The sequence below is a fragment of the Glycine soja genome, chromosome 2 (genome assembly GCF_004193775.1).
Source record: "Glycine soja cultivar W05 chromosome 2, ASM419377v2, whole genome shotgun sequence".
In the NCBI taxonomy this organism is placed as follows: domain Eukaryota; kingdom Viridiplantae; phylum Streptophyta; class Magnoliopsida; order Fabales; family Fabaceae; genus Glycine; species Glycine soja.
Window position 1 is genome coordinate 10,101,218 of NC_041003.1, and position 10,675 is coordinate 10,111,892.

General features: G+C 32.0%; 2 protein-coding genes across 3 annotated transcripts; one reads left to right on the plus strand and one right to left on the minus strand.

Moving 5' to 3' along the window:
* Positions 1-832: 832 nt before the first annotated feature.
* On the plus strand, positions 833-3,633 carry LOC114386346. 2 transcript variants are annotated; one of them, XM_028346349.1, is made up of 3 exons: positions 833-1,434; positions 2,574-2,760; positions 2,913-3,137. In XM_028346349.1, the coding sequence occupies exons 1-3, from the start codon at positions 845-847 to the stop codon at positions 2,988-2,990; spliced, it is 855 nt and encodes a 284-aa protein (XP_028202150.1). In that variant the 5' UTR covers positions 833-844; the 3' UTR covers positions 2,991-3,137. The 2 variants fall into 2 exon arrangements, with proteins under 2 accessions (XP_028202150.1, XP_028202142.1); XM_028346341.1 differs by having other exon boundaries at positions 837-1,434; positions 2,924-3,633.
* Positions 3,634-5,138: 1,505 nt separating this feature from the next.
* LOC114370831 (HVA22-like protein c) lies at positions 5,139-8,259 on the minus strand. Its single transcript, XM_028328225.1, has 5 exons — positions 8,107-8,259; positions 7,935-7,961; positions 7,713-7,835; positions 6,011-6,278; positions 5,139-5,522 (listed from the first exon to the last, which is right to left on the minus strand). Exons 1-5 carry the CDS (start codon positions 8,166-8,168, stop codon positions 5,454-5,456), a joined length of 549 nt encoding a protein of 182 aa, XP_028184026.1. The 5' UTR covers positions 8,169-8,259; the 3' UTR covers positions 5,139-5,453.
* Between the last annotated feature and the right edge of the window lie 2,416 nt (positions 8,260-10,675).

Genomic DNA, 10,675 nt, shown 5'->3' on the forward strand with positions numbered 1-10,675 from the left:
TTATTAACTGAAATCTATTGAAAATAATAAAATTTTATGGATTTCGAATTTTATTTAATGACTCTTTCTCATAATTTTGTAGTTTTTAATGAATTTTAACTAATAGGAAGGAGTGTGTTAGTAAAAATGTGTTAGAGAGTGTGTTGTTAACACTCATAGGAAGAAAAATGCTAATGTGGTGAAGAGGACCATGAAAAGAAAGGGGCAACGAATAAAGTAATAATAGAAGGCAAACTTGAAGGTCATTTCTTAATGAAATTCTAGAATTTTAGGCATAGATTTTATTTTTGTGATTTGAATTTCACTATCACTAAGTTGTAAGTTGGGAATTACCTATGCGAGTAGTTAGACATGCATGCAATGAACCAAGTTGAGTTGGATTTTACGCCCCCATTAAAAAGTGGATTTATGTGACAAAGGTTTCTAAATCATGAATTGTATTTAACACACACATCCATGCCAGAACGAAATTGAGAGAATGGGGTGCTTTTATTCTTTTTTGGGAAGAAGGGATAAAGAGTAGAAAGAGACGAGAATAATTTAGGGGAAAAAAATTAAAAAGCTGATGTCTAACCGTATAAGAAAAAAATGGTGGTGCAAATAATGACTTTTTTTCTTCTTCTTTCAGTTATCCGGGTTAAAGTGGCCGTGTTTGAGTCGACGGTGATATTGGGTGGAGGTGGGGCTTGCTTTGGAGATGTAGGGGTATTTATGTCCGTTTATATCTTTTAGGGGATGCAGGAAGCAAAAAATGAGGGGCAGGAAGTAAGAGCCTCATTGGTGAAATAAAGTCAAAGCCCAAGGCCCGAAATCTACTCTGTTTTCGCTGAGAGAGAGAGAGAGAATGAGAAACCACCCTGCATTTCAATTTCTTCTCGGTAGCTCATCGAAAATGCAAGCGTTTCGACGAAGAATCTCAACAGCGACAATCTCCACGGCGAAGCAATTCAACGCTCTTCCATCCATTATTGCCGGTGAATTTCCGGCAACGAGACGGCGGTGGTCGAGCCGCAAGTCCCGGAGCGGCGAGGACGAGTGGAACGAGGCGTGGGAGACGGCGTGGCTTCCGGATGACCTGACGCCGAAGACGCAAGCGCCGTGGGAGAGCGACGTCAACTTCCCTTCCTCCTCCTCCTCCTCCTCCGCCGCCGCCGCCAATGACGGAGACGGCGACGAGGAGACGAAGGCGTTCGTGGCGGAGATGAACGAGAATTGGAACGAGCGGCGGAAAGGATCGAAGGAGAAGGAGAAGAAGGAAGAGAACGGCGCGCTTTACAGCGTGGAGAATATGAAGAAGGATTATCGGTTGAAGAAGCAGAGAATGCACGCTGGCTTGTGGATGAAGGAGATTGAGAAGCTTGAGGAAGCGAAATTGGGCGATTCTGATGTTGCTGGTGATGATGACATTCAGAGATTGCTTGATAGTTGCTCCGAGTATAATTCTCTTTCTTAAATTGGACTTTGAGTTTTTGATTATTAATTTATAATTACTGATTTAAGTTCCATATATCATGATGCATTGAGATTATGCTAGTAACTTTTAAGGCACCTTTTATAATCTAAAACCCTAAAACATAACTCATAAACCTTAAACATGTTTTTCTTTTATAATTTAAAACCAGAGTTTCTCGTGTTGAGTGTACAATTTGAGACTATTTTTAGACCTTGAAATGAAATTTCTTGTGTGATGTGCGAAGAACCGGATAGGTCCGGTGTTGTGTTTGTTCTTTAGGTGAAGACTGGTGAATTTGTGATTTGATTAATCATTAATGAAGAGTGTTAACTGCATACCCTAAAAAACACTAACATTGGTTAAAATTTATTTTAAAATATTACAAAATTATTATAAGTAGGGTTCGTTAAATAGTGAGATCTACACAATTTTGTGATTTCCAACAAATTTCAGCCAGTAGTAAAGTGTGGTAGAGAATGTTTTGCTAGTTGTGGTCTTGGGCAATGCATAGACACAGTCAAGCTCCCCTGTGTTGAAATTCAACTTATAAGAAATGGAGTAGCGGGGATTGAACTTCTGACCAGTTGGTTGTAGAAATATCTAACATATGCCATGTCAATGACTCAATTACCAACTCTCTTTGTAGCTTAAGCTTCTTGGTGAAAGATCAGGATTGGTTTTATACCTCTAATATGTTCCTTTTTTTTTTCACCAACAATATTGCATTGCTTTTGAGAGATGAGGAAAAAAGGCAGCGAAAGATAATCTATGAAGAAACTAAGAAAGTACTGTTGTTTATTTGGGGGGAATAATAGATATGTTTTCTTTCTCTTCCGAATTCTCTTATGTAGATAGGTCTAGGTATTAGTTGGTGACTATTTATTTTATTTTTCTTTACAAATTTTGATGATATGCTCTTATTTTATTTTACACACACAAGATGTAGGGCCATGCTTTGTTGTATACACTATGGATTTTTCAGGTCTCTTATTTGTGTTATATGTGCTCATTAATGTCTCACAGCATCATAGTTGTAGCACACATTCATCTTTATTTTTATCAAATTTCACACATTGGATCAATTTATGAATTTTGTACTTAAATCCCCTAACGACTGCAGCATTTTTGACCCTGGCAATAATGATCTCAACAATGTGCAAGTTCAAACTTCTGAGTTCAAAAACATGCCTGATGGATGGGAAACAATATCAAAAAATCAAGAAGGAAATGTGTGGGAGATGTCACAGAGAGAAGAAGATATACTTCTCCAGGAATTTGAACGACGTATTGCCTATAGCAAATTTCAGGTGTGTATAAAATAATAGTTTGACATGTTGCTTTTCTAATCCCAATATTAAAGCAATGCTGTTGTTTTTTTGGAATCATGGTATGTTGTCATCAGATATCTTGGTGTTTCTTCCTAAATTTTGTTTCTTTTATCATTCATAACTTTCTAAAACTTGTATGCAGATTGCTAGTTTTATCAAGACTCATATATTTAGCCGGAGGAGGCCAATTGATGGGTGGAAATATATGATTGAGTTGGTGGGACCAAATGCTAAGAGAGGGAAGGGTAGTGTTTCTAGAGTACCAAGTCTATCTGATCCCTCTACCCAACCATTCAAGGAGGAGAAAAATTCAGTTGATAAGACATATGTTCCCCGTGAGAGAAGGTAGCTTGGTCATGTGGTGTTGTGTAATCACTTTAATTGTGCTGAGTTGCTGCTACTTAGCCTTTACTGACAACAGATGCTCTCCATGGAATCTCGGTTAAGGTTCAAAACCCTGCATGAAGGATAAAAGCAAGTGACAATGTGACCCAGGATGAATGTGATACTAATTATTGGTCTAAAAGCAAAAGGAATTTTCTTATTTGCGATATTAAGAGTTACTCCTAAATCTGGAGTAATTGAACGAAGATATTAAACAGGGGATCCCAAATTTTAACAGGTGTTTAATGTCTGTAGCTATATTTTTGTTTACTTGTCCTAATCACATGAAGGATGCAAGAGAGGTTTCATCAAGGATATCAAAATATGAAAATGGCTGATGGCTATATTATATTTCATTGAACTTGTAGAACTAGATAATAATTGACGCCCTCTGCATGCTAAAACATTGTAAACAGTTAATCCCATCGGACTGATCTGTCTACACATAGTATCATATACTTAGTGCCATGCGATAGCTTGCTTTTTGTGTGCATGACTCTGAGTGCATTTCAATGAGAGGGGAAATAGATGAGTAGAAACCTGCATTTTAACAGAAAGCTTCTGACTGAGAATCGAAATTGGAAACAATATTTATCGTTGTGGTTCAGACCAAAGCTTATTTTATTGCGTGGTTTTATCTTCATGTGTTAACGTGTGCCCTACTTCTACTTTTCTGTCAAAGAAAAAAAGCTTGTTTATGTCATCATGCTTTGGCAATCTATCCATGAGCTAAGCTTCCTTTTTTGACACAGAAGATTGCAGGCTATATGATATTTCAATTGAAAATTTGAAAAGACAATACGCAATGTTTGACAATATTTTTAAGCATAATGGCCGTTTGAACATATAATTTCATGTTAATTTATCTGAATTTCTCACAAGTAGTTCAATTTTAGTGGCAAATTTTTAGACAAATTTTAAAAGAAATGCCCATGGTATGCTTTGCTACTTTTAATTTTTATTATTAAGTAAAATTTTATGATAGTCTTGGCAATAAAAGGACGAAGCCATCGTTAAGTCAAATTCTTCTTTATCCTCTGGGTTGCTAGATAACTCAAGACAATTTACATGAGCCATTTCGAGTTAGTTTATCCTGTCAGATTTTAACAGAAATTATGTTACTTCCACTTATACACAGCTGTAAACTTCAACTAAATTTTAGAATAAATAATTAGTTTATTCTACCTCTTTTCATCAATCAAAACGTAGGCTTAATTCAGTACACTCATATGGTAAGCCTGGTGAATGAAATATCTGATTCAACTTTGTATCTTCGAGCAAAACCTTTCTTGTAAATCCCTATGAAATTACATCTTTGCATGTGGCAAGATTTACTCCTTTATACCAGCTAGCCCTAATAGCAAGAAAACAACGTAATCTTAGATTATATGTTTATTGGAATGAAATGTTGTCTTCATTCCTTGGACTATGAAAAATTCGTGTTCATTTTGAAGAAAAATGTTGGATGCATACCATGTTTTCTGTTGAGCTGGTGATTGATTGGTTAACCTATATATAAACTAAACACAAAATTTGTTTATACTCTTGTAGAAATTCCACAAATGAAAAAGCTGATAAGTGCTAGCTAGAAATAGAACCAGATCATTGAACCTGTATAATATAGTTGCTTTACTGAATGTAGCAGGAGCATCACACTCTAGACAGTAAAATAACATTTTGTTTAATTGATTTTAGAGTTGAGTTGGATAACTATAACACTAATTCCAATCACCAATTCCAATGTCGCCACACTTCATCTAATTCAGCTACGATCTCCTATGTATGAGTTTAGCATTTTTTATTTATCTTGTGTGCGTGTATGAGAATCAAGACCTTGCATTCATGCGATGTGACATTGCACAACTTTTGTAAATTGATCCATATAGCCTACCTCACCTAGTAAGATATATATAATATAATGCTTTGTTGTTGTTGTAAGCTCAGTGAAAAAAAAATCAATGTGGCTATATCTATTTACTTGAAGTAGGAATGAAAAATTCAGATTTTCTTTGGCTAGAAGATAGTGATTGCTTCTGACTTTGGTCGTCACTAAGATGAAAACAAGCTAAAATTGGCATGATTTCTCTCATTCCCCATCACTTTCTCCCTCTTTTATCTTTCCTGCTTATGTCTTTATAGTTGGGCTAACTGGATGAAATGTCTGAACCTGAACTAAACTTATCTAAAGTCACCAAGTTCATAAGTCATACACTTAAATAACTATTTAAGGAATTGTCATAGTGATAGTAGCTAGTATACTACAGAGAAAAGTTTAAGGGTTAACTCAGTTAATCTATATAATCATCATCAAAGATCATGTAATTTCCATTCCTCCTTGCTCTAGCTTCTCTGTCAGCCTGCATATAATAAATCTATAAGTACTTTTCATGATTAAAATAAGCACAGTAGCCTATATTTTCATGTTTAAATTGCATTAAAAAAGGGTTACTTCCTATAAATTCTTCAATGAAATTCTTGGTTTTGTATTTCATGTATATAAATGGATTGGACTGAGTTTTCTCTCAAGCAATTCACAACCAAATTAGTTATAAATGGCATTTTAGAGTAGTTTTCAAATTCGGGCACTTCTGCGAGTTAAAATAAGAAAAAAGGAATAGTGAGATAAATCCCCCAATTTTCCATAATATAAGGCTCAGAACAGTGATATCAATCATGTCTACGGTCTTCCTCTTAGGAACTATAATATGCCAATAAGCTTAGTACTATCTCTAATTCATAATTAAATGTATTTTAAATCATCCAAGGTTATGGAAAAGTCAAATTCAGTGAGATTAAGCATGAAACTATATCTACATTGCCACCAGAAAATTTGGAAAATGTGTACCTTGGTTATGAGTCTTTCAAATACTTCTGTTCCATGCTCTTCCATGTATCTTTCAGCAGCAGTTAGGACATCATCCTGCTTACTAAATATGTTCTTTCTTGGAACATACCACATTTGAGAAGCTCTTGGGATTTGAGGCATTTGAGGCATTTGTGGATTCATGTAGAATGGTCTAACATAATGCCTATAAACATGTGCTGCCCCATTAAAGTTTGGAAGAACCAGCCAGCAACTTAGTATCAACTTGGCATAGGGCCATATGGCAAGCCTGAAATTAGTGACACAAATTACATTGGAAAGTTGCAGTGGAACTAGAAACTTATTAAAAATTTTATTGTCAAGAAGAGAAGTTGTGAGAACTTTTTGAAGGACAAAAGCAGATCAATTGTGCATGTTTGAAAACTCATTGTATATGAAGGAATCACATTTGTGACGTGGAAGTTATAACTATTAGTTTCTAAAAATCAAATCCGAAACATGAAAAATTTCATCCTAAATGTGAAACCAAACACATTAAAAATAGTGGTTAAAAATGAAAGTTTCTCCAATATGGTAAATAAAAGTCTGAATGACCTTCACTATTTGCAAGTTATTTGAATTCGGCTAATTAACTTTGATTATTTAAATGAGTCAAATTTAAGTTTGTTGTTAATTGTTTATGCATATTTGCATTACTAAAAAAGATAATTTTATTTATACATATACTTGTAAGTTTATTTATAATTATCTTATGTCTACAATTTAGTTAACTATAATGATTAAGAGTTGCATATTTAATTAAAAGGCCTTTCAATCTTCCTTAAAAAATTTTAAGTTGGTTTTATTAATAAAAAGTAATGATATATAAATCACTTTTATTTTAAATATTTTATCAATATCTCTCATTTCTCTCTATCTCTCTTTTTATCACATCATAAATCCTATCATATTTACATTTTTTTTTCTTTTTTACTCTCTCTAGTTGCTAGATAACACATTGGGTATCTATAACATTTTCCATTAATAAAATAGTGAGGTTAACATGTTCACCAAATACCCTAATTTTGGTCATACTCAAAGATTTATAAATTTATAAATAATTATAATAGGTTACAAGCTAACAAAAAAGACTTCTACAACAAACTCAACATTAAAACTTAACGTTTATTTTTCTCAGATTCCAAAATTAAAATTTAAGGGCATATTTGATTCCTTTTTCATTTTTAAAAAAGTTATTTTTGAAATAATTTCGCACTATCGGCAATCAATTTCTCATTCAAAAAATCTATCAAGTTATGAAAAATTGAAAATTGTTTCTATAACAAGTATTTTAAAAGCTAAAAAAAGAGAAACAATTGAAAGATGCATGTTTTCTCATGTTTTTCGTTTATTGTCATCTTGTTTAACCTCTCCCTTAGTTTCACACTCTACTCTCTATCAGTTATTTGAGCAACTAAAAAGTAAAAACAGAAAATACAAATAAAACATACCCTTAATCTTAGATGTTTGATTTTACTCTACCCTTTCATACTCTTATTAGCATTCAAACAAACAATGTACCAAAAAGAAATTGCATACTAAATAAAGCCTTGTATATAACTAGCATTACTTGACCACCAATATATAACATTACTTGACCACCAATATATAGCATCCAAAAATGTCCATATTCACTTGTTAACTTAACACTTCTTTACCAAAAAAACAAAACTTGTTAACTTACACTTCAAGAACTTTGGCAAATGTGAGCTCAAAGAGTGTGATCAAAGAGTAGAGAACCCAATAAGTGAGCCATTGCTGATCATCAGTCCTAGACCTAGTCTCTATGGCCTTGATTGAAGCATATCTGTCACTCACATACCAAAACCTCAGATACACATTGCTACACTTTTTAGCACAAAAGTAGTAAACATTTTACATTCAAAAAACTAAAGGCAATACTTACAAAGGGTAAACAAGGGTGACCAAAGGCCTGAATAAAAAGTAGAAACACAACTCAGATCATAATGATTCAATGTAATGTAACATACACAAAAAGTTAACAAAAAATAAAAATCTGAATCTACTTCATATAATGGTATTCAAACTTAAAGAGATATAACAGAAAAGAAGCATACAGAGCAAGAACATCGAAGTTCTTGGCGACCACTTGGAGAAAATTGTTGCCAGAAGCACCCATGTGTTGCAATGCTGTTCTGTTTTCTTCTCCTTTTTTCTGAAGTGGAACTCAGAAAAAAGAGGGTTATTAAAGAGAAAACAGAGAGAGGCTTCAAAAGTGGGACACTACAAACTAGAAAGTAACAAAGACAATGAAAGTATGTTAAAAAAAGGAGTCCTAAACAAAAAGCTTATATTATTTTATGAATAAATAATAATATATGATTTTTTGGAAGAGAAATAAATAATATATGTAATAACAACATTTTTATAAATAATTTTATATTATAATTCGATTTAAGTTTATTTTGAAAATTGTGTTAGTGATGATTTTTGATTGATTGTGTTATTTTTTACTGAAAAATATTTAATAATTGATTTTATTGGAAAGTCGTATTGATTATGATACTTTTATCAATCATATTTTTTTTTCTTTTTATTTAAACATGAGAAATTATCTAAAAAATCCAAGTCCAGTTTTATTCTGATCAAACACAGGTTAATGATTGGTTGTTCAAGATACCAAATTTTTATCAATTAAACTCATATTTTGTTACACACTTTCTTTCTTTCTTCCATCTTTTTTATTGGGAAATTTTATAAAAAAATATAAATATAATTTCTGTGAAAAAAAGAAAAGATTTTACTAGAAAATTAAAATGTATTTAGCACGACAGCAGAGGCACCTTATGTTATGGAGAGGGTTATGACTGGCAGCTGCTGTCAATAAACTTCCCTTGAATTACGCCCCACATACGGATTACGAGATTTATGATATGGATAACAGTTCTACAATGATTTTACGAAATGCTAATTTTATATATATAGAAAACTCTGGGTAAGGTAAATAACAGGAGCTTATCAGGATGAGAATAAAGCTTAAAATTTAAAAAACGTTTATAAAGATATTTATATTCTTCTGAGATATGAGTGAATTTATTTTTTATTAATTAGATAAATTTTTAGTAAATATTAGTAATATATATATAATATGAATATTAAGTGATAATTTTTATATCTAAGAAATTGATCCGGTTATTTTAAAGAGTTTAATGATTATGTATTGACGGTGCAAAATAATTTTATATTATCATTGATATGATAATTACTATAAAATTTAATGATTTTATCAAAGATGGTGGATTGTGATTAGAGATGACAGCAAAAAACTTATTACACCATCATTGTATAATTTTTTTTTTCTCTTTTAAATTAAAAAATTTAATTTATGATAGTAGTAAAAGACACATCTTATTAACATTTGAAGATTACATGTAGGCATTGTTTGGTTAGGAAGATAGAAGATGAAAGTTGTGAAGAGAAAAAAAGATAAATTTTCTATATAGTTCGATTAGAAAGAGAAAAAAAAGTTTTTCTTTTAGAGAAGGGCGGAAATTATTAGGACTCAAAAAATAATATACACGTCATTATTTACGAACCTCCCTCTTAATTTCATGAATTAAAATATATTTTAGTTAATCATAAAAAATACTTTTACTGCAATAACAAAAAATATATTAAAAAAATAGGCTGCTAAAATTCATGACACATGATCCTTAAAAGCCATAATGCAATATTTGGTAGCCCAAAAAAGACAAATCAAGGTCGTGTAATCTTGGGCTACCCATTGTGTTTTGGGCTTATTAAACTATTTTAGTTAGATATTGGTCTTGGGCCTGTTGGTGCCTGTGTTGAATAAAGGTCATACCAGTGAAGGAATTATAGTCTTTGGAAGAGTAGAGAGTGGAGTATTTTGGAATTTTGCAATTCCACCCATTCAGATTAGTTGGTGAAATCAAAGTGATGCAATTAATCTAGAATTTATTAAAGTTGTATAACACATAACCATGCCCAGAAAGAGGACAATAGTCAATATAGTGCAATACACTTTTATGGTAGAATAAGAGCAAAAATCAACAATCTTTCGTTGGATCGCACCTGTGACTTACCATATTAATATTAATATACTAACCTTGAAATTTTTTCCTCAAGGGAATGGCCCTGCATAAAGCAAAGCTACTAAGGATGCTTCTTTAATACAATATTGTTTTCATTTTTCAAGATAAACCACTTAATTTAATAATTTTACGTTCCTTCTAGTTATGCATGACAACCAAATCAATTTCCCACTAGCTACCATGGGTTAAATACACAGCCAGCTTTGTTTGCCTATATATAAAAAAAAAAGTACACGGCCAGCTTTTATGTTCATGTGTTTTTTTATCAACTTTTATGTTCATGTGTTTTTTTTTATCAATAAATATTAGTTATTAGAATATGAGTTTTATTAATAGAAATTATCGAACCTGCAATTATAGAGATTAATATATAATTTTCTTGTAAAAAAACTAAAATCTAAAATAAAGATAATTACAAAATCAAGTAAATAGTTTAATTATTAATTCTTTTTAACGGGAGGAGCATTTAAAGGATCCTACTTTTTTTTAAAATCTTTGACCATAGCATAATAATGTCCCTTAAATCAAAGTGATGCTTAAGTAATGTTTTTCCCAAAATGGCGATTCCGAA

Bases quoted from the DNA above. Each gene is read 5' to 3' on its own strand.
- LOC114386346 (XM_028346341.1), top strand. From the start codon at position 845: ATGAGAAACCACCCTGCATTTCAATTTCTTCTCGGTAGCTCATCGAAA. The intron at 1,435-2,573 runs GTATAATTCTCT...TAACGACTGCAG, and splicing joins TTGCTTGATAGTTGCTCCGA to CATTTTTGACCCTGGCAATA. The intron at 2,761-2,923 runs GTGTGTATAAAA...ACTTGTATGCAG, and splicing joins TTGCCTATAGCAAATTTCAG to ATTGCTAGTTTTATCAAGAC.
- LOC114370831 (XM_028328225.1), bottom strand. From the start codon at position 8,168: ATGGGTGCTTCTGGCAACAATTTTCTCCAAGTGGTCGCCAAGAACTTC. The intron at 7,962-8,106 runs GTATGCTTCTTT...CTTTTTATTCAG, and splicing joins AACTTCGATGTTCTTGCTCT to GCCTTTGGTCACCCTTGTTT. The intron at 7,836-7,934 runs GTAAGTATTGCC...TGTGAGTGACAG, and splicing joins GTCACCCTTGTTTACCCTTT to ATATGCTTCAATCAAGGCCA.